This window comes from Monodelphis domestica, chromosome 3, assembly GCF_027887165.1.
Source record: "Monodelphis domestica isolate mMonDom1 chromosome 3, mMonDom1.pri, whole genome shotgun sequence".
NCBI lineage: Eukaryota > Metazoa > Chordata > Mammalia > Didelphimorphia > Didelphidae > Monodelphis > Monodelphis domestica.
Genome location: NC_077229.1, coordinates 519,359,633 through 519,383,877, shown reverse-complemented (window position 1 = coordinate 519,383,877; position 24,245 = coordinate 519,359,633). Strand labels below are relative to the sequence as shown.

At 35.9% G+C, this 24,245-nt stretch overlaps 1 protein-coding gene and 1 long non-coding RNA gene across 3 annotated transcripts in view; one reads left to right on the top strand and one right to left on the bottom strand.

Moving 5' to 3' along the window:
• The window catches only part of ZFYVE16 (zinc finger FYVE-type containing 16), a 75,025-nt gene that overhangs the window by 22,997 nt on the left and 27,783 nt on the right, over nucleotides 1-24,245 (top strand). The window contains exons 2-7 of one of the 2 annotated variants that reach the window (XM_001365026.5): nucleotides 12,431-12,537; nucleotides 13,963-16,187; nucleotides 17,162-17,258; nucleotides 19,013-19,183; nucleotides 19,684-19,826; nucleotides 23,177-23,567. In XM_001365026.5, coding sequence (XP_001365063.1) covers nucleotides 12,468-12,537; nucleotides 13,963-16,187; nucleotides 17,162-17,258; nucleotides 19,013-19,183; nucleotides 19,684-19,826; nucleotides 23,177-23,567 — 3,097 coding nt within the window. In that variant the 5' untranslated portion in view covers nucleotides 12,431-12,467. The remainder of the gene's footprint in view (nucleotides 1-12,430; nucleotides 12,538-13,962; nucleotides 16,188-17,161; nucleotides 17,259-19,012; nucleotides 19,184-19,683; nucleotides 19,827-23,176; nucleotides 23,568-24,245) is intronic. The other variant, XM_007486285.3, reaches the window with a different exon arrangement.
• The window catches only part of LOC130458547 (uncharacterized), a 39,373-nt gene continuing 32,261 nt past the window's right edge, over nucleotides 17,134-24,245 (bottom strand). Inside the window, exon 2 of the long non-coding RNA XR_008917954.1 lies at nucleotides 17,134-17,435. This is a non-coding gene — a long non-coding RNA (uncharacterized LOC130458547). The remainder of the gene's footprint in view (nucleotides 17,436-24,245) is intronic.

The following is a 24,245-nucleotide window of genomic DNA, read 5'->3' as shown; positions in this document are numbered from 1 at the left end:
GAGGGACAGCCAGTGAAAATGCTCAAATTTGGGAGCTGGAATATGATGCTTGGGGAACGACAAAGAAGCTAATGTCACTAGATTAAAAATAGGTGGAGGTAAGAGGTAAAAAGACTGGAAAAGCAGGGAGGAGGAACCATGTTATAAAGGCTTTAAAATCCCAGTGGAGAATTTTATATCTGATCTTGGAGGAAATTAGGAGCCATTGGAGTTTATTTATTGAATAGTTGTCTGATCTGGTCCAACCTAGGTCTTAATAAGAAGATCATTTTGATAGCTGAATGAAGGATGGATTGGAATGGGGAAAGAAATGAGAGGCCAAATTCCTATATGCCATTAATACATTACAAAAAGTTTTGTTTATGCTTTTTCTCAACTATCATTTCTGAATATTTACCTTCACATGTAACATAGAAAAGCAGTAAAATCAACTACTCTAGATCTGAATCAACTAGATTATGTCTGACAAGATTTACAAAATTTTGCCCTAGTTGTTCCTTACTTCTCTTTGTAAAGGCAGAAGTAGCTGTCATTTTCATGAATATTTTCTTTAAAAAGAGGGTAGCAGTGGAATTGTGTGTCTGCTATGGGAGGGGGAGGGGAGATGAAGAACATGAATCTTGTAACCATGGAAAAATAGTCTTTTGTTGGTTATTTTGTAAATTTTATTTGGTCAATTTAGAACATTATTCCTTGGTTACAAGAATCATATTCTTTCCCTCCCTCCCCTCCCCTCCCCCTTCCCATAGTTCTGTGAATTTCAAAACTACTCCACCCTGTTCAGACCATTCTTTGGAGGATGGGATTTAGCTATTTCCTGATCAATGGCAATGGAGATACTCTCGGAGTAACAGAGTCAGGTGCAATCTCCACCCTACTCAGGTAGAGATTAGGAAGGGCTGCAGCAAAACTCAAGATTTAATTATTTGAGAATATGGCCCTCAACAGACATGTGCAAAAAAGGACAGACCTCTGGGCGGTCCTAGGTCAAGCTAGAGCCACCATTGGCACTTGTGAGGCACAGGAAGTGAGGTAGGGAACAGCCTCTGGAATTTGCTCACTTCCTGTGGACTGGGCTAGACGCCAGTTCCTGCTAGGAACTGGAGCAGGGAGGAGGCCTGCAGACAGCTTCTTTCAGATCGGTCATGTGAGTCCAGGACTGATTCCCTTCTTTACCTTGGCCTTCCAGGCCTTAAAAACTCCCTCTGGCTCTATCAGAAGGTTGAGTTAACCTCTTTCCCTTTCCTCCTCTCTCCTTCTCTCCCTTTCCCTTTTCTTACTCCCGCTGTGATTAAACCACCATAAACTCCATTCTGACTTGAGTGTTTCATTTAGGGAATTACATAGCTGAATTCCCTGGCGACCATAAATTAATATTTTAACAATCTTTAAAGGTGATTTTCACCATAATAGTCAACGCGCAATTTTACTGGGTTTTGCATGTGTCCTTAATCAGAACCTACATGGGAAAATATTTTAAATTAGCTAATTAAATACCCCCCCCCCCAAGGTAGTAAGATATTAGACCCAGGGGAATATTCAACATCATCAATAAATATCATCTGTATCTTCAAAAAGACAATTTAACTGGATACCAATACAAGAGTAATCTCAGAATCAGTTTGTCTTTGTATTTTGATCATTCTATATCTTAAACTGGATACCTCTTTTTTTTTTTTTGTTATTATATATCACAAGTAATGCTTTTAGGAATATTTTTGTACAGATAGATTTTTTTTTTTCTGTTTGCACCTCACTGGGTGAGTGGGTGGGCGGATTATATAATACCATTACTGGAACTCTTTGGTTAAAGTATACATTAATTTTTATTCACTCAGCAAATAATTCCTTTTTTAAAAAGTTTGGACCACTTTACAATGCCACCAGCAATGTTATTTGCCAGCTCCTTTTACTCCCACTGTGCCAGTATTACATTTTCAAAGGGCTATTCAACCTGGGACCTTTTATCCTAGCAATACTGCTTCTAGGTTTTTATTTCAAAGAATGGTTAAAAAAAGGAAAAGGATGACACATACATATGAAAATGTTTATAGCTGCCTTTTTGTGGTGAGAATGAGAAATTGAGGGAATGTGCATCAATTGGAGAATGGCTGAACAAAGTGTGGTATATGAGTGTGACAAGATATCTTATAACACAATAGTGTTATAAGAAATGAACAGAATGGTCTCATAAAAACCTGGGAGCTACTGATGCAAAGTGAACAGAAGCAGGAGACCATTCTACATGGTAACGGTAATATTGTAATGATGTTCATCTATGAAAGACTTTTCTAATTTGGTTAATATAATAACCCAAGATAATTCCAAAGAACTCATGATGAAAAATGCTCTTTATATGGGGTAAGTGACCTCAGCAAGACAGTCTATGATAAACCCAAAGATCCTAACCTTTGGGACAAAAATCCACCTTTTGATAAAAACTGCTGGGAAAATTGGAAAGCGGTATGGTAGAGATTAGGCACGGACCAACAACATCTCACACTATACACTAGGATAAAGTCAAAATGAATACTTGATTCAGAAATAAAGGATGCCACTGCAAACAAATTGGAGAAACATTGAAAGGTTTACCTGTCAGACTTATGGATAAAGAAAGGAAGAATTTGTAACCAAACAAGATGTAGAGAACTTGTTTTGTTTTTCTCTGAGGAATTTTCTAATTTGAAAAAAAAAAAAAGAGCTGAACTTTAAAAATCAGCCCTTACAAGGTCTGACTTGTCATTTGCTGTCTGGGTGAAACTAAGCAGGCCATTTAACTTTTTTGAGTGGTCAGTTTTCTCATCTTTTAAATTATGGCATTGGATCAGAAAACATCTTAAATCTCAGCTTTTAATACAATGCTCTTGTCAAACAAGATAGTTGGAGGATTATTTGGGTAGACATGCCAGGAAGAGCTTTTATAGTAGAGGGGACAATAGAGGAATGATGGACAGTGCTTGAGCCTTACTCAAGACTTGGTTTAAAGAAGGAAGAGTGTGTTTATATATTTATGTATACACAGATATACATTCATACACTCTCTCTCTCTCTCTCTCTCTCTCTCACACACACACACACACATACACACACATACACATTCATCTGGAATATTTCTTACCCAAGAGGGAAGTAAAAGGGGAAGGGATAAAAGAGATGGAGGACAGGGAATGATAAAAGAGAGGGTGAATTAAGATAGGCAGAAGCAAAGTAGATTTGAGGATTGGCAGGATAAAAAGAGAGAGAAAAGGATACAGAGAAGAAAATAGGATGGAACTAAATTATACAGTAATCATAACTGTGAATATGAATGAGATGAGCTCACTCATAAAATGGAAGCAAATAGTAGAATGGATTACAAACCAGAATCCAACAATATGTTGTTTATAAAAGCCACACTTAAAACAGAGCCAAACACAAAATTAAAATAAAGGACTGGAGCAGAATCTATTATGCTTCTGCTGAAGTTAAAGAAAAGCAGAAGTAGAACTAATTTTCTAAAAGATAATCAAGGAAACTTAATTTTGCTGAAATGTACCATAGATAGTGAAATAATATCAATTTTTTATTATAGGTTTCTCTGATAAAAGCCCTTAGTTCTCAAATATAGGGAACTGTCAAATTTATAAAAATAAGAGCCATTCCTCAGTTGTTAAATGATCAAAGGAAATGAACAGGAAGTTTTCAGAAGAAGAAATTAAAGCTATCTATACTCATATAAAAATACTTGAAATTACTTTTTGATGAGAGAAATACAAATTGAAAAAACTCTGAGGTACCACCTTACAACCTCTCAGAGATGACAAATGGTGGAGAGGATAAGGAAAAATAGGTACCCTTATAAACTGTTAGTGGAGCTGTGAACTGATCCAATCATTCTATAGAAAAGTTTGGGATTGTGCCCAAAGAGCTACAAAACTGTGACCCAGTTTGACTCTGACCCAGCAGTACTACATTAGGTCTGTACCCCAAAGAAAATGGAAAAGATCTACATGTACATAAATATTTATAGCAAATCTTTTTGTAATACAAAAGAATTAAAAATTGAAGATATGCTCATCACTTGGAAATGCCTGAACAAATTGTGGCATATGATAGTTATGAAGTACTACTGTGATATAAGAAATGATGAGGGAGATAGTTTCAGAAAAAAGTCATGGAAGACCTATATGAACTGATGAAAAATGAAGTGAGAAAATTCAGGGGATCATTGTTTACAATAACAGCAATATTGTATAATGATAAACTGTGAATGACTTCTGATTAATATAGTGATCATGATGAAAAAGAGCCAGGCCCAGAGACGGGAGGTCCTGGGTTTCAATTTGGCCTCAGACACTTCCTAGCTGTGTGACCCTGGGCAAATTACTTAACCCCCATTGCCTAGCCCTTACTGCGCAGTATTGATTATAAGATGGAAGGTAAAGGTTAAAAAAAAAATTCTATCCACCTCCAGAGAGAGAACTGATGAACTCTGAGGGCAAATTAAAGTATAATCTTCTTGCATTTTTTCCCTTTATTTTTTGTGCTCTCAGTATAGCTAATATAGAACTATTTTGCATGATTTCACATGTATAATTGATATAAATTTATATCAAAAAGTAAAGATTAAAAAACATTTAATGATATCATGGTTATCAGTGTCCAAGCAGACCTGAAGTGGAGAGATCTTTGGGTGCTGAAGTTATTTACCATTGTCATACTGCATGCCATGTGTAAAAAGTCCAAATTGTAAAGATTCATTATTGTTGGTGAGATTTTCCAGGTGCTCCATTTTTGTGGATGACATTGTGATTATCTTCTTGAACTGCAAAGGCCAAAAAAAGGATAATTTTTAGTGTTTTGATTTAAGTTCTAAGTAAGTGGTCACCATGGGAAATTCCCAAATATGAAAATACCCAAGTCAGCTGGGGATTTATGGAGATTTTAATTAATAGAGAAGGAATTAAGGGAAGGAGAGAGAGAAAGAGAGAAAGAGAGAATTAATTTAAACTGCTCTGGCTCAGGCTGAGCCAAGCAGTAGTTAAAGGCCTAGGCCAAAGTGGCCTCTCTGAGCCTAAGGGAGAGGGAGTCAGTCTTATCACTTATCACAAGACCATCTCCAAGCAAGCTCCAGTCCTCCACTGAATCTCCTAAACTGAGTTCAGAATCTAACTCAATTCAACTGTGAACTCAATTGCCTCCTGACTTTTTACCCCTTCCTTTTAAAGAAGTTTTCTCTTATGTCACCTCCCCTAAATTTTCACATCTACCAATCACAGTAGATGCTTTTTTCCAGGACTGCCCATTCTTAGTTCTCACCTTCTTTGGTTCTCACCTTCTCTGGTTAGATTATATCTTCTGAGTACTTCACACCTCTTTGTTAAGCTTGCCTTTTGTAAGTTACTTGACCTTTTTAGGTGCTAATTTAACCTTTACAGGTACTTAACACCTTTTTGTATTAGATCTAAAAACAGACCTATCTTAAGTTCTAGCTTTACTATAAGGTATGAGTTAGGGACTTTCATTGTTCAGTCAGGATTTTTCAACTTTATCTTCCCCTAAGGCACTGTCTGAGTAGGGTGGAATAATTTTAAAAGTTCCCAATCCATTCCTGATTCTTGTTAGACCAAGTATCTCCATTGTTACAATAAGGTAATAGCTAAACCCAATCTTCTAAGGTATAGACTGAGTAGTCTTAAAGATTCACAGAACTCAGTGTGGGCCTCAGCCAAATTTATCTCCCAAGCATACTTAGGTAAAACGAGAATGTAACTTAAAAGAATGTTAGGAATCTAGCTCAGGTGTGGCAAATTTTCCATCTGCACATATTCCCCTGTGATCCTTTGGGAGACCAGTCTCCCCAATGGATTGTTTTAAATATAATTAATTAAGGTACATACAGTTTTACACAGGGAAAATACAACTTGGGGATAAGGAGACTGACTTTGTTATCCACAAAACAAAGCCCTAAATGAATGATTAATGTTTATTGCCAAGATAAAATAAGAATTGAATGGGTAGCCATTTGCCTTAGTCTCTTTAGAGTATTTGTTTCTTCTTTTCAACTGGCACTTCCCCTGGATGATAAACTTGGCCCAGAATAAAAAGAGAGTGGTCCATTGAATCTCATTTGGGAAATTACATTGCACTTTCAGTAATCCCAAATTGTTCCTTTCTGCCATCATAATCATATCCTCTTGGTGATGTTTCATGGTTGCAATATATGACATAATAATTGTAGAAAAATAAAAAGCACCCAGTAATCCAAAGGATAATGGAAAGATGTGTGATGGACATAAATGATAGCATCACATCATTAATGACTTTAAATGCAAGAAATTGTGTATAAGATATTGTTAAGAATATGTATAATTTATTAATGTAAAGCAATGTTACTGTGTTTTAAGAACTGACAAAACATGAATTCAGAGAAGCATGAGAGGATTTCTGTCAACTGATGAAGAGAGAAATGATCAAAGCCAAGAAAATAATATAGTATAAAAATGAAAAACAAATACAGGGAAGCAATTATCTGAGCCATACTGACATATTATTGTAGAAAGTTGTAAATTACAAAATGTCAGGGTCTAGGTCTGTCTGAGTTTAGCCAGAGACCCAGAGTTCACCTACCATCTTGTACATATAGAGTCAATTTGCACAGATCCTGGATTCTACCTTAAAAGTGGAGTGTCTTCTGAATATTTCTTCATAGAAGAGGCAATCAACGTTTTCATCTTTTAGATGGTCTTCTTCAAGAAGGTCAGGTCTTTTTCTTCTCTCTATTCTATGAAATAATCATCTATTCCATATATGGTACAAGCCAAAGTCACTATTGTAACTTTAAAATCAATTGAGCTATCATAATGTCTGGCACATTCTAGGACTAGAATGCTGGAGGCATGTGCACAACTCCCCTTGGCAAGGATGTTTTTGCCAGGCACTTCAAGGGTTTTTCTTTGTTATTTTACTCACAATTATGATTATTGATTATAATTTTTCAATAAAATACTAATTAATAGGATGACATGCAGTGAATATATAGTTATGTAGAGGCATAAAAAAGGCATAGTGAATATAAGCTGAAGTTGCTTAGATTATTGTTTACAAGAGAAATATGGAAAGATTTACAGGAAGTGACAGAGGGAAGCAGAATTAAGACAATATGCATAATCACTGTAATGATACAAATGGAAAGAATAACAGCCCCAAACCAACTGAAAATGAATACTACAAAATAACAAAGAACAAATATGACCCCAAAGAAGAGAAATGATAGGGCATCTCTCTCAACTACTTTGCAGAGATGTGTCCAAGGGTGTCGAAAATAGAATATATTTTCCAGATTTTAAAAATATACTAACAATTTTTGCTATTAGCTTTTTTCTCTTCCCCTTTTTTCTTTCAAAAATATGATATGGCTCTCTGGGATGGAAGAGGTGGAGTTAAGGGAGAAATATAAGCCATATGTAAACAAAATAAAATCTTATTAAAAATTTATGTTAAAAAATATAACTGGAAAATAAACAGAAAACATCGACAATGTTGCCCTGGTTATCTTTGAAATATTAAAAGACCACAGAAAGGTTACTAAGGTGTTGGAAAGATGCTCTTTGAAGAATTTGTGTAAAGACATGGACCTGAATATTTAGACAGGTTATAAGCTATACTAGTGGAGTTCTACCCACACTCATTAGTTTACAGATTCATAAAAAATGTCCAGGTGTAGAACCACAGGATTTTAGAGCTGAAAGTATCCTAGGAGTTTCTTGGTTTAGTTAGTGACAGAATCAGAACATTTTCGAGTTAGTTCCTGAAATAGAAAGTTGTTCTGTTTAGTCTAACCCACATCTTACCAAAAATTATAATCCTTTTGGTACCATCCCCAACATTTACTCAGCCAGCTTTTTCTTAATCACTATCTAGAAAATGATTATGTTTCAAGACAGCTCAATTTGCTTTTGGGTAGCTTTGTCAGGAAGTTTTCATCTATACTAGTGATATTAGAGGGGTGGGTGATGTGAGAAATGTCCTCAGGTGCACATGGAAAGGGAGAGGGGGAGCAGCCCATCCCCAGGCCCTTTGACTTTCTAGTAATGAACTCTGTGCTGGGACAATAGCACACGTACCCAGAGAGGGCTCCGAGTGCCCCCTCTGGCATGCGTGCCACAGATTTTTCCCCAAGCCAAAATCTGACTCTGTAACTTCTGCCTCTTATTCCCATTTGGCTATCTGGGGTTAGTTAGAATTAGTCTAGCTCCTCTTCACCATGATAGTGGTGAATATAATATCAAATATTTGAAAACACTTATGTTACCCTCTTTCCCCGAGACTTTTTAAAATTTAATTTAATTAAAAAATTTTTATTTAATTAGTTAATTCACAATATTTTTTCATGGTTATAAGATTTATGTGCATTCCCTCCCCTCCCACCAATCCACTGTTTCCCGAAGTCTTAAATGTACTAGAGAGGTAGTGTAATTCAGAAAGGATCCCACTGTACAATAAGGGTTATTGTGGTCTCATATGAACTTAGAAAACTACATATTAACATTGTATGTTCTATTACATTTTTATTTACTTTATTACATTTTAATCTGGTTCCATTACATTCTGGAATGTTGCTGACTTGTGTGTGTGTTACCTTTGCTCTAGACTTTACATCCTTAATTCTTTCAATTGATCTTCACAATCTCTAGTTCCTTTACCATATTAATTATCATCTTCTGGGTATTGCCAAATTTGGCATTCTTTCTAAATTTCTGGCACACATCCATATAGTATTTACCGGTAGCCTTATCAAAGTATAGAAGGATTGTCACTATCCAGAGGACCTGGAATTGAATCTCTACCTTTTTACTTACTACTATCTCTGTGATCTTGGGCAAGCCACTTAATTTTTCTAGCCCTCAATTTATCTATAAAATGAAGGGGTTCTAGGTAAATTCCAAAATATCTTCCAATTTAAAATCCTTCCTTCTGGATGCTGTACTTCTACCTGAAGTTTTAGATTACTTCTGCCTTTCTGGCTCATATTGAATTTGCAATATAGAACATCCATACTTTTTTTTTTTCAGACAAGTCACCATTTAAGTATATCTTTCCCATTTTGTACTTGTAACATTTATTTTTTTAGTTCAAGTGTATAACTTGATACTGATTCCAATTAAATTTCGTCATATTACATATGGCCCATCTTTCTAATGTGTCAGAACCTTATTGGATTCTTATTTTGTTTTCTATTGTGTTATCATTTCCAGTTTCCTATTATCTGCATTCTTGAGAAGTATGCCCTTGAGGTCTTTATCCAAATAATTGATAAAATATTAAATAACATATATATTTGAAAACTTATAACTGATAATGATTCATTAATGACTTCTTCTATTGGTTCTATCATTGTTAACTTTGAAAACCACTTGATTGTACTATCTTTAAGCTTTCAGAGGATAGGAAAATTTTCAAATGATGAAAACCACCAAAACTGATATAGAAATACTCTAAAACATTAATAATAGTACAAATGTAAATTAAAATAACTAAGAGGTTAGGTAACCTCATTCTAAGCAAATTTAGCAAAGGTGATAAAAGGCAAAAATAGACATTTGTGAAGGGATTTTAAGAAAAAAGACTAATACACTGTTGAAAGAATTGTTAATTTGTCTAATGATGTTGGAAAACAATTTGGAATTGTGCTAGAAAAGTCATTGCTTTTCAGTCCTTTTGGTTCAATGAGCCAGTTAATGGGCATATACCCTAAGGAAGCTATTGGAAGCAAAGTACAATGGAATATTATTACTCTCTACAAAATGAGAAAATTGAATTAAGAACCAGATGGGAAATCTTGCATGGAACTGATACAGTATGAAATAACCTGGGTCAAGAGAACAGTATACTCAATAAATTGAGTAATGTAAAAGGAAAAGAAATTTAAAAAGACATCTGACTTCAGGTCAGTGTAATAACCAATCTTTATTCCAGGAGAACTAATGGTAAAATATATGTCCCCTCCATTAGGGAGGTAGTAGACTACAGGTACCGAATAAGGCATACATTCTCAAACAGGGTCAGTTTTTTTCCTAATTCTACTTAATTTTTATGCCAGATAGTTCTAAGGAGAGAAGAATTGAGAAGTGACAATGAGGTTTAAAAAAAAAAAGCACCAATAAATCCTGACCATATTGAGGAAGAAAGACTGTTTGGTGAATATGGAGGTCCAGTCAAATTAGCAGTTTGCTTTCTATTCAGCCACTTCCAAAGACTTTATGATCAATTGTTTTTGTAACCTATTTATAAAATATATGTATTTTCTGAAGATTATTAAAATGCTATGCAAAAAAAGATGGAGAGAATCAGGATAGGTTGGAATGATCTGTGCTTGATAAAAGCTATTTGTAATGGCTTTTTGTGATCATTAGTTACTTTTCTGTTTTACTAGCTCTTCTTTTTAAATCTTACTTCTAAAATTTTTCCAGGAATTTGAGTCAAGTTCATTTGTCTGTAGTTTTCAGACTTTCCCTCTCCTTTTTGTTGAAAACTTAGACAACTTATTTGTCTTTATTAAAGCACAAAATTTTTAAGTTGAAAGGGCCTTTAACAGTTGTTTGATCCAGGGATTCTTGAGATAACCTCAAAAAATGTTGATTGCTTCAGGATAATTGGTTTTCTTTGTAATTCTATGTATTTTATTTAAAGCATTTGAGAATATTCTCAGGTAGAGTGTATAGGCTTCACCAAATCAGTTCATGACACAAAAAGGGTTAAGTGTGCTTACCTTTAGTATGGTCTTGTAGTAGTGTGTGTCCAGCAAAGTTTATATTATCTTTTTTTAAAAGTAAAATTGGCAAAGTTTTGTCACCAGCTCCAGCAACACTAATGGCCTAGGTGCAGGTTTAGTGGATTGTGGGAATTGCCCAGGGATGGGGATTAGCTGGCTAGGAGAGAACAAAACCATCTTTGACTGAGTAGTGGTGGTGATAAGAATGAGAAGTCAAGGAGAACTTGGTTTGGATCTCAGCTTTGCCACTTACTTTGGGCAACCCAGCTTTTCTGCACTTCAGTTTCCTCATCTGTAGAGAGAAGAGTATTGCATTATTACTAAGTTCCTTTCCAGGTCTAAATCCTATGAAAAGTGTTAGCTAAATTTTTGAGTTTGATAGTGAAGTTTGGAGTGATAACTTTTGAGGTTTCTGTTGATGATAACAGTGATAATTATAATTCCCTTTCATGCTTCATATTTCAGGTCTCTTTGATTGACAATGGGGTCTGGTTGTACTATAAAAGTAGAGGGCAAGGAATGAAAGAATAAGTATGTTGTATCTACTATGTGGGACTTTTTACAAATACCTCATTTGATTCTTACAGCAACCTTGCAAAGAAGGTGCTATTACTATTCCCTTTTACCACTGAGGTAACTGAGGAAACTGAGGTAGACAGAGGTTAAGTAATTCTCCCAGAGTCACAGAGCTAGTGAAGTTGTTTGAATTTGAACTTGGGTCATCCTAATTCTAGGTGCAACAGTCATATCCATTTCGCCACCTGGCTGCCTTTAGCAATGAATCTTGACTAGTATATTAAGGCAATTCTTTTTAATTTTTATGCCTTTAACCCTGACCTCATCCTCTTTTGAATTGCTTTCCCAGGCATTTATATGTACTTTCATAACCTTCTGACACATGAAATTTGTGAGAATCGCCTTTTCCCAGTATCATTTTTGCCTGTGAAGACTTCAGATATGTTTCTCACTTTTTAAAACTGCCAATCTCTAGCCAATTCTTTTATCCAACTCTGAAAATTTTTTTCTCAGTAGTGCCCTTTTAAATGTATCCTCTTTTATTTCTGTAACAACCAATCTAAAATACTTTTATCTTGCACCTAGTTTATAGCAACACCTTGCTAGCAGCCTTCCCTCTCTCCATTCCATTGTCTTAACACAATTGTTAAAATAATTTTAGCTTTTATTGTCAGTTTGCTTAAGAATCTGCAGTTTTCCCTTGTTTAAAGTTCTCGCCATTGATCTTAGTTATCTATAAAACTTTTATTTTTACCATTATTGTCTATTTCGACCTTTACATCCCAACAAAAGCAAATCTGTTTTAGTACATAGGATGTTTTTTTCTCATCTCTAATATTTTGTGTTCCTCAGAACTTTTAAAGACCTAACTCAAAACTTATTTCTTCTAGAAAGTAATTCTTTAATCCCAGTCCTTTCTAAATCACTCTTTTATTCTGAGTTCTATCTATTCTTTTTAGGTATGCAATTTGTAGTATGTCATTTTCATTTGCTGTGCTGCTACAATTGTTTTACATATATTGTATTTCCTTTATCCAATGTATTTTAAGCCGAAAGTCAGGTGTATTTTAAAAAAAATTCCATAGCACTAAATGTAATACTTTGTGTACAATATATGATCAAGAAATACTTATAAATTAAATATTGTACTTTTTTTGGTAGGTGCAAGAGTGCTAAAATCTTATTAACTACAACTAGGATGGACAGTTATTTTAAAGCTGCTGTCAATGACTTGGACAAACTCCTTGACGATTTTGAACAAAGCACAGGTTTGTTTTTCATTTGTGCCATTCCAGGGAAATGGGACAGAATTTAACTTTCATTTTCTTTATAGGAAATTATGTTTTTAACTTTTGTTATGTCTCCTATGCAGAGTTTTATCTTGTTATATCAATTTTAGTTTAATCTTATTTTAAATGTAGTTTGTAGCACAGTAACACTTTTAGAAGGGAAGGAGAATAGACTTTTGTTTACTTGGCCTTAAGCTATGAAGAAAATACCTTTAAAACCTAGTATATCTTTCCTGTCTCATAAGGGAAGCATGATCAAAAGAGATAAGTTTAGCAAGAGCAGCTCTGTGCCAGACACCATGACATTTATTTTCTGTTATTATGAGAAATGATGCTTTCAGCTTATAGTGTTGTGAGGACTAAGGAAGATGTTGTCAGAATTGAGAAAACTAGGCACTCCCCCTCCCCCTTTTTTTAATTAATTTTTTTTTAGCATTTCCAAACATTATTCACTGGAGACAAAGATCATCCCCCTCCCCCCCCAATAGCTGATGCATGATTCCACTGGGATTATGTGTGTTCTTGATTTGAACCCATTTCCATGCTGTTGGTATTTGCACTAGAATGTTCATTTAGAGTCTCTCCTCAGTCATATCCCCTCCACCCCTGTAGTCAAGCAATTGCCTTTCCTCGGTGTTTTTACTCCCACAGTTTATCCTCTGCTTGTGGATAGTGTTTTTTCTCTTAGATCCCTCCGGGTTGTTCAGGGTCACCCCATTGCCACTAATGGAGAAGTCAGTTACATTAGATTGTGCCACAGTGTATCAGTCTCTGTGTACAATGTTCTCCTGGTTCTGCTCCTCTCGCTCTGCATCACTTCCTGGAGGTTGTTCCAGTCTCCATGGAATCCCTCCAGTTTATTATTCCTTTGAGCACAATAGTATTCCATATACCATACACCTCATTTTGTTCAGCCATTCCCCAATTGATGGGCATCCCCTCATTTTCCAATGTTTGGCCACCACAAAGAGCGCAGCTATGAATATTCTTATACAAGTCTTTTTCCTTATTATCTCCCCCCCCCCTTTTAATGAATCTGTATTTCAAAATTTGGTTATGTTATTTGAAATATCTTGAATTCCTATAACCTTGTTCCACTCATCCTCAAATATTTGAACAAAAATACACTTTAAATCAGCCTAGATTTTAGGAAGTGTAATCATGACTGTTGCTTCCCTTTAGCAGAAATAATAATTACATTTAGAAACAGTGAAACTGACTGGTAAAAGTAAAATTAAGAATAAGTTGTAAAAACTGAAAATTTTCTTAATTTAAATATCTTAGAAAATGTAACAAAAATGTTAATATTTTAAAAGATCATTTATTTTTCTTTTGGTTTGTGGGTTGAGATAAGGTAGATAAAGAAAAATTATGCATTTAATTTTGTGTCTTCATTTTGAATAGATGAACATGATCACTACCACATGGCAGAAAGTTCATACAATTCCAACTACTGTTCAGTTTCTTCAGAATTGCCTTCCTCACAACCAGTTTCACCAGTACCCAAAGATCAGCCATGTACCAACTCAGAAATATTCTGTGGAGCAAATCAGGCAACAACAAATGGAAAAAAGCTTGGAGGACTAACATCTTCAATACAAAATGAAAAAAATGTAACTGGTCTTGATCTTCTCTCTACTGTGGATGGTGGCTCTTCAGACGAAGTCCAACCTTTAAGCCTAGGACGGTGTGGCATACCAGTCTGTGATCTTATCAGTGATATGGGCAATTTGGTTCATGTAACAAACAGTCATGAAGACATTCAAGCATTACTGCCAGATAATTTCCAAGCCAATACAGATTCATTGATTGGCTTAAATTTGTCTGTTTTACCAGCTACTATTTGTGCTTCTTCAGAAGATGTTTCAGAAGAACAAAATGATGAAGGCAACTCCGTATCACAAAGATCAGAAAACATTGTTACCATAGAATCGAGTTTCAAAACAGATACATCATTTTTAGAGTCATGTGATCACAATAGAACGGCCAGTTTAGAGGATAAAAAGATAAATGATCAACGAGAACAAACTGCTGGCCTTAACTCTGCGTATGCCTTGACACAGCAGAATTCCAAAACATTTGATTCCAAAGACAAAAAACAGAACTTGCCTTGTGAGTTGTTAAAAGAGAAATCTTTGGTAAGACAGGAGGTCAGGGTGGCAAGCAGAAATCAGGCATCAGAGTCCAAGGAAATAGAAAGCGCGAGTGTTATAGCTTGTGATCATCCCCAGAGTGAAGGCGTAGGCGTAAACGATTCAAATACAAGCGATCAGAAGACTGGCTTGCCCGATTCCTCCCTTCAGGAGGGTAGGAGCCCTTTATTTAGAAAACCACCTGCAGAAGAAAGTTCATGCAATTTTGACCTTCAAAGTGACGATATGCTCCAAGATGCCTCTTCCACTTTACATATTTCAAGTAAAGAAGTAGAATCCTCATTGTCCTGCCTTCCAATATCTGTGTCTATGTGTGGCTCACTTACCGAGAGTGAAGATCAGAGTGATCGTTTGCCTCAGAAGGATCAAGTTGATAGCCTGAAACAGGATGTCATCACTATACATGAAGATATACCCAAGGGTATTGTTTTAGATGAGGAACCCGTTAAAGACACTGAACCCTCTCAAAAAGGCGAACATACAAGCATAACTGACCAAATGTTTGTTGAAAACCTGGTAGGTGAAAAAGTGAATCTTGGCCAGACGATGAGCAGAACGGAGCCTTCTGAACACCATTACACTGATTTTTCTATTACAACCGACTCCAAAGTAGAGCATTCTGATGATATTCTTTCATTTCATGATCATCGTGAAGGAAACACTTTTTCAAACAGTGGTATTATTAGGAAGGAGTTAGATTACTTTAATATTGAGGAAGACATAACAAGTGACACTCTGATTAGTGATGCTGAACTTGATGCCTTTCTAACTGAACAGTATCTTCAGACCACTAGTGTAAAGTCCTTGGAAGAAAATACAAATAATGTGGACTCTCACTTGAATGAAATACATGTGAAAGACCTAGATAGGGAAAAGACCAATGATATGTATTTAAATAATAAAGAAGTAGTAATGAGTGGAGTTTCTCCCATCACTAGTATTTGTGGAACACTTGATAAGCAGTGTACACCAGAAGACGGTCATTCGTCTGTAGGAGAAAAAGATTTCTTTCCTGTTCAGCAAGGGATGTCCGACAATAAGCCTGAGGTTGTTAATGAATCGTCTAGCTCTGACAGCAGTCATCACATGGCACATGCTGGAGGAGCCAGACCTAAGCAAATACTTAACTTTCCATCAAGAACAATGAGTCCAAAGGACCTGAGCAAGCCCAAAGCACAAAATGTAGCAGAAATGGAGCCCAGCGTACCAAATTCTGTCACCTCCAAAGCTTGTTTTGTAGACACTGCCGCTGAACCCTATGTTAGCCACAATGTTGACAGCTTGGAAGCTGGAGACAATTTCACACGAACAAACACAGATGTTGTTCCTTTAGCTGAAAAGTCTTGTAGGGAAGGTGTAGTTTTAGGGCAAAAACAGCCTTCCTGGGTTCCTGATTCGGAAGCTCCAAACTGTATGAACTGCCAAGTCAAATTTACTTTTACAAAAAGGCGCCACCACTGCCGAGCATGTGGGAAAGTAAGTTATACAAGTTAAAAAGTTTTTTTCTTCCTCGTTAGAAACCTGTTTTTGAACATTCTCATGTAAAGGAAACTGGTGACTTATTGCCCACTATAATACGATTGTATGATGGACTTTATCGTCACTCTCATTTTCTTCTAGTGATTATTATGGTAATATTTAAAACCCTGTAGTCATTTTATGGTCTGATTGATAATGTTTGTACATGTGGATTACAGTAAGGAAGTAAAAAGGCATTCTTAACTGGGGAATATATGAAATTCATAAAAGTGTAGTCTATTCTTAGATGGGAATATAAGGGCATTTTGTCTATTTCACAATTTAGTACAAACTTCTTTCACTTCCCATTTTACAGACTGAGGAAACTGAGACCCAGAGAGAAGTCAGGTGGTCAGGGTTACATAAGTAGTGGCAGTGGCAGAATTCAAAATCTACTGAACCTAATCATGCGATTATTGGGGCATTTTTTAAAGCAGGACTGGTAGTGTGTTGTCATAGAAAAAAGAAGAAAGTAACTACTTCCTATAGGGACCAAATTATAATGATGGAAAGATTAACATAGTATAACTAATTGAGCTAATCAGTTGCAAATTGTAGAAGGTTCACTAGTAATGGAAAGTAATGCTGTTTTTTTGTTTGTTTTCCTGTAACATTTTTGATTTAGTATTTTTTGTAGAAGATAATTATAGAGTATTGTACATGAAAATTAAAAATAATCAGGGAAACCTTAAAGTTTCATACACTTAAGGAAAAATTCTTTTTATTTGACTACTTATCATAATGGTCACTAAGGAATTCTTTGTGTTACTTTAAAATTGTAGAAACTAAAATTGCAAAGGAATAGATCTGAACGACCATCTTTTATTATACAATCAGAAAAATAGTTTGTATGTCCCAGCAAAATTTCTGGCTTTTGAAAAAAGAGTATCCTGTAGGACAAATATTTAAAATCAGTATTTATTTTTGTTTAGGTATTTTGTGGTGTCTGTTGTAGCAGGAAGTGCAAACTCCAATATATGGAAAAAGAAGCAAGAGTCTGTATTATCTGCTATGAGTCTATTAGTAGGGGTAAGTGTATACAAATATTTTAACACCCTTTTTTCTTTTGATAATTGCCTAGCTTAAAAATAAATTTTATTACTACCACATCTTCTTAAGGCAGAGTCCTGGTGTTGACTTATTTGGGACTTTCGAAGGCTTGATTTCCCTCCTTTTTGTTCCACTTTCACAGTTAATGCTTTCAGTCTGGAAAAGAAACATTCACTTTCAAGCATGACAGTTCATGAATATTAGTATCAAAGTTACTAAATATTAAATTTTACTTACTAGTAGTGTTGCTTTTATTGTCATTTTCTAAAAACATTTACAGAACACATATATGTATCAAGGTTCTAAATTCCATAGTAAGGAAAAGACTATATATAGCATTAAAACTCTTAAATCCAAATGGAGGCAGATCTTCCAAAATTGTATTATTAGCTTAGAGGTGAAGACAGTTTTAGATTTCTTGTTGCATGTGTATTTTTCTCCCAAATTTAATATTTCAATATGTTTTGCAGATTTATCATCGTCTTTACAATACTGAATGTTGCCTCTTTCATTTTTTAAAACTTTACAAGGATAGTGACTCAAAAAACATGCTGGTTTTTCTTTGTCTTCCTTGGCATTTTCAATAATTGCTGTCATAAAAGTGTAAAATTTGAAGATTGCTCTCTTAATGAAAAATGAATGTAATTATTCTGTTGACTAAAAATTTGTCAATTCTGCCATGACCCTGTTTAATCCCCACCCAACCTGATGAAGGATCTGGAAGTGTCATTACCATTACTTCTTAAGAAATTTAGTTTAAAATAATTCATTCATGCCATTTGAGTAAAAAGAGTATAGCTACTGCTGGCCAAGTATTTTTTTTAGTCCTTTTGAATACAGAAAATTTCCTTCACTGTGTTTGCTGATATAATACATATGGAGAAAGAGGAAATTATGTTAGTTAGCATGTATTGTACATGAATCAGTGATTACAGTCACAAGGAGATGACTCCCAGAAGTCAAGGAAGGTGTCTTGCAAAGGAAAGATCGCTGGCTTTGTAGTCAAGAGGACCAACACTCAAGTCCCCCTTCAGATGCTCACTACCTAGCTTACCTGGGGCCAGTCATAACCCAATTTTTCCTCATCTGTAAAATGATATGGAATTAGATAAGTAACCTCTGAGGTATCTTTAGCTAATAGATCTATGATTCTCATGTCCTCAGAGTGGCTGACCAAGATAACGGCCACTGGAAAAAGCTTTCTGGAGGAAATTAGTTGAAGACTGTTTCAGGCTCATGCAGTAGCTTTTACAAGAGACTGGAAGGTGGGAGGTGATATGAACTTGGGAGGAGCAAGCAATAAATACTTTTAAGTAAATTGGAAGCAGCTGATAGTTTGGCATTTACATATCATGATATTGAGAATGATGTCAGTATTTTGTGGATGGAAATTGTGTGGTTGCTTGACATTTGAGAAAGATAAGGTACTTGAGTTTCAAGAGGCCTTGGGGGAGGGCAACCAGCATTATTTCTTTAGAGGAAGATAGATGAAAATTACCTGTCCAACTTCTAAGGAATCAAATCAGAATAGTTATTGATTAGTTTCTAATCACGGAAAAATACTAGATATTTATAAAATATTAATACTTGGAATGATATCTTTATCAAGAACGATTGAAAATTCCTTCCCGTTTCTTGCCTTGTCATTTCTTTCCTTCCTACAAAACTTGAAAAGTAATAGCTTAACGTCGTAAAAAGTTCTGAGGGTTTAATATTTTTTCTCACTTATTTAGCACAGGCATTTGAAAGAATGATGAGTCCAACTGGTTCCAATACTAAATCCAGTATTTCCTCTGAATGTGCCACAGCCCAGAGTTCTCAGGATAACCAGATATCCAGTGCACCTAACACCCCTTCACCATCAGCTTTACCTACCTCAGCACTTAAACAACCAAGTATTGAAGGTAATTTTAAGAGAATGTCATTGCTTTATACTGGATTTTAAAATCTTGAGTATCATTAAAAAAGTTCTGGAATATGAGTTGTGATTCTGTCCTTTGTTTTATAAATAGGAATGTGTCATGGTCCTCTATTTTTGAATTTTATCAATCTGGGTGTGTTTATGTGTACTGGGATTTATATTTTTTGCCACGGCGCCCTCTCTTGCCTGCTTCTTGGCCTTTTCTTCCTCATATGCATCTTCTGTTTTAGTCTATGAATTTGATTTCCCAACTCTGTCAAAGTTCCTTCTTTTATATATTTCCCGAGTTCTAGGTTCCATGCTTATAGTTCCTGCCCATGAGATTGTATGTAATAGACCCTGTAATGGATGGAGGACAGTAGGCACTTCTTAAAGACTAAAATAGTTGAAAAGTTTCTAAACATATTAACATGGCTTTGCTGTGCTGATAATGAGCACATTACCTAATTCCAGCCTCTCCCCACCTTTCTTAATTGGCACTAGGTCTGTGTTCCAGAGAACAGAGGAGAGTATGGTTTGCAGACGGTATTTTGCCCAATGGTGAAGTTGCGGATACAACTAAATTGTCTTCTGGAGGCAAAAAGTGTTCTCAGGACACGAGTCCTGTCTTACCTGATGTACACACGGTATGATAACATTAGTATAAAACTGCTTATTGATAAAAATGTATATTGTAAATGAAGTCATGTTATTTAATAAAGAATACTCATCCTTGTGGATTTTGTCAAGTGTTTCTTAAAGTAAGAAATTCGTTGTTGGTGTCCGATTTTGTGTGGTAACTAGGTCAGTTTAGGGAAATGTGAATGAGAATGGCATTGAATGAAGTACATCTTTAAGGATTTCCACGAGTTAATGTTCTTTCCCTTATACTGTTTTGAGTGTGCTTCGTGAAATAGACTGTATGCATCTCAGAGTTTCTCCTACTAAGAGCAGAAATGGACCCGTCACTTGTTACATGCAACTTTTCTCCTGCAGCCACTCACAGATCCAGGAGTTGCCGCCATATTTCATTCAGCTCAATTCCCACTCTAGCCTTCAGATCCTGTCTTGGCAATTCTTACTTACCCATCATCTCCTCCTTTGAAGTTGGTGCCACGTATGCAATTCTATCACCGAGGGATCTTTGTCATTGGCATCGACCAGTTTTAGGGCACTCTCTCACCTGACTCGAGGACCTCAGTGCTCTCCTCCTAAGTCTCCCTTTTCACCTTGTCTGCTGCTGAGATTTTTGGTGACTTCAAACATTGTAGCCTGTCCATTAACTCCACTTGATTTCAGCTCCTGACAAGTTTGGTCAGCCTTTAATTCATCATTCCGCACGTGTGGTCTTCTGAACCCCAGATGCCTGAATTCTGATAGTCCCCCTCACTGTTCGTAATCTTACCATTCCACTTCTCTAGCTTATTTCATGTTTGGGCATTTAGTCCCACGATCCATCCCAGTTCTTCCTGCCCACCCATCTTATCCCAGTTTCACTTTTCTTTCATAATATGAACCTATGAATTTTCTAGAGCAGCTGGATGCAGTGGAAAGAGCTTTTCGTCTGGAGTCAGGAAGACCTGAGGTGAAATCCAGCCTCAGATACTTTCTAGTGGTGTGACTCTGGGCAAGTCACTTTGCCTTGTCCATTTCTGTTTCCTCATCTGTAAAAGAGGATAAATAAAGCCCAGGCCTGTTGTGAGGATCAAGAGAATAATTGTAAAGTCTGGAATCTAGTAAGCACTGGAAGATGTTATCTACTGTTATTGTTATCATTAGCCATTTCAATAAAGTATTGTCTTCTACCCTGGAATCTTTTACCTCTTTGTTCTGATGTTTCTGCTTTGTGAGTAGCTTAACCATTACTACTCCTACTAGAGGAAAGTTACAAATTCATGCTGTATAATCTGAACTAGGAAAAAAACTATGCTACTGCATAGGAATTCTTTTATTTTCTCAGATTGACTTGAAATCAGGCTCCCTGGAGCAACTGTTAAAAACCTAACTTTTCTGCTCAAGTCCCCAACTCTTTCTTGAGCTCTGCTGCCAAAGCAAAGGGTTTAACATCCAACTTTTTTGAGAAGAGCAAGACAATCCATTTTGAGCTTATGTCTCCCTTCCTCCATACCACCAGACCTTTTTTTGTCTCTCCGTCTTCTTTCAATCAGATAATGCAGTGGCTTTCCTCCATTGCATGGTTAACCCCATTCTTATGCTCTTGATTCATTCTCCTTTTGTCTCCTAGATCAGAGATGTCCAAACACTTCCAATTGCAAGCTGAATTAGATTAAAATGTAATTGGGAAATACTTAACAAAACAAAAACACTGCAGAAGACCTTTTGGGATCTTTATGGATGGTTTAGAGATCCTTGTTTCTATCTGAGTTTGATACCACTATACTACATCATGTTCTATCATTTTTCCTCTTTCATTTTCATTCTCTCCAAGGGTTTCTTTCTTTCTGTGAATAAACAAGCGTAAGTTTGCACTATCCTAAAACTTAGACCTCCCCCCCCCTTGCCATCTCTAAACTTTTATTCTTTTCTCAGATCTTTCCTCTCGTTCATTGTGAAACTGCTAGAAAATAGAACTTTTAGGATTTAAAAAGTTCTGATATGACTAGAAGGAAAAACAAACTTAAACCAAATAGATCACAGCCTGATGTTTTTGTGGTGGAAACAAAAGGACCAAATTAAAATAAAGATGATAGCAAGGAAATGTGATATATTTCCCTGTACAGAGACTTCAGATGTGAAAATTCTTGGAGTGCTCAAAAACCAGCACTTGCTCTAGTACATGAATAGTAAATGCTTTGATGGAATGCTTAAAGAATGAACACTGAATGCCTTTTAAGGCCATTTACAATCTGTTTACAGCCTACTTTTTCAACTTTATTTCTTACCACTTCCTCTCACATATTTGACTGTGGTACAGCAACTACACACTGCTCCCTCATCTTTTTCTTGTGCATCCTTGTAGACAATCCATGTCTCCGCTGGCCAAAATCTTTTCATTTCTCACTTTCTGTGCTATCCTGAATTCAGTCATCTCCTCATATTTTTTATACCACTTCTAATCATGTTCTACCTAGTGTGCTACATCTTTGTAGATATATCATATCCCCTGTATTGGATTGTAAATTATTTGAAGGTAGAGGATTATCATTGTTTATTTGTATCCATAGCATCTTGTATAGTAACTCATGTAAGAGGCACCTAATAAAGATTTGTTTGATTTAACGGAGTCAGTGAGGTTGATATCTATGCTATTTGTTAGGGGAAATCAATATGCTCAAATTTTCAAGTGTGCAAGCTTATATGCTTTGTAACAATATCACTATATCGGAATTTTTTTAAACGAGGAAATGGGGAAAGAAGAACAACTACTATTTAAAAGTTTGTAAATGTTAGCCTTTAAAATAAACCATTTCAAGTCTCACCAGCCTCAAAAGCAGAAGTACAGATAGAAACCCATCTGGAATATCTACCTTAGCTTCAAATCCTCCCTGATTTAGACGATTTTTGGAGGAATAGGCTGATTCTAGGACTGTTAGAAAAGGAGAGGGTCTCCCATTGAACGAAATTTGGAAGTATTTTTAAGTTTTTCCCCAGGCTCAAAAAATGGGGTGGAAATTACTACAAATGTAAAAAGCGATATGAAATAATTTATATGAATATATTTTTTAAGAAAAATGCTATATAATAGAAATAGTACTATTTATTTTAAAATGTGGATAACTTGTTTTGGAGAATCTGCAAACAGTGCTTGCTGTTCTTTGAATTTTCTTGTGTACCTTATGTAATTTACCTTAAGGTAATTCTTTCCTGTTTTAGCTTTCTTAACTAGCATTAACCCATTCTGTTGCATCCAATTTTATAGGGTTGACTTCACTGTTTACTGTTATTAAGTTTAATCAACCCTTAAAGGAGTGTAGAACTTTAACTGTTGCTCAGAAAATATGAAATAATAATCTAAGATGTTTTTTGTGCTTCACAGATTGTAAATGCACTGGATCATGGTCCTTCTCTAGAAGTGGAAAAGTCCAAAGATGAGATAACAGATCCTGCAAGACAAGAGAAATTACAAAGTCCTGTTTCTGTAGCCCAGTCTGTGGAAGAACTGCCCATGAATGCTGCTGCACCTGAGATGTTACCAAGTTCTCTTTCTTCTTTTGTACCTGAGAGTGAAACACCCATTTCTACAACAGTTGAGAAATCAAGTTCTGTTTCAGCCATGCCAGCACCCAACAATTTATCTGCTGGTAGTTCCTCAGACTACAGGTTGCTGTGTGGTATTGATAAATACGTGAGGAAAGATATCAACCTTATACCTAATGATGAGGATGGCTTGCCTCCTCTCCTAGTTGCAGCTGGGGAAAGAGGAGAAGGTGAAACTTTATTAATGTCACACTAATAATTGCTTTTTATTTTCTCTTGATTACATTGTTTGAAACTAACCCTTCAGCAGCTTTTCTTATATTTATCCTATTTGTCGATAGGCCCAGTATGTACAAGTTCTGCAACATCAACATAAAGACTCATCGTAAAGTGATGAATTGTATCAAATGAGTCTGTGATTCATTTAGTGTGTTTGAATATTTCGATTACATTAACAAAACCAAACTTTGAAAATTCTGGAAGGGATTTTGGGCTAGAGGATTTCTTAGATGTATATGATGTATAGCCCCAAATCCCCTTATCCACCTGGCATTTAAGAATGTATTTAAAGCATCGCATCAATTTGGGGTGCTCCTAGATCTGAGGTTCATAATTAAGGCATTTTTGGGATGTTCAGTTCTTGGTCCGTTATGTGTGATACGAGGCATTTGGAAGATACATGCATGTCTTAGAGCGGATCCCTGGCAGATATCTTTTCTTGACTCCCCAGCCTTTCTGCCATGCAGCCTTCGTTACAGCCTTTCCTTTTTATGTGTGTGGCTTGATGAAGAGAATACGGTTTAAGAGCTCGAATGTGCTTCAGGACCTGCTCATTTTCAGGAGACCCAGCTGGTGGCTGGGGTGTCAAGCTTTGCCCTATTGACTACTGTGGATATTTTCCCAGTGAG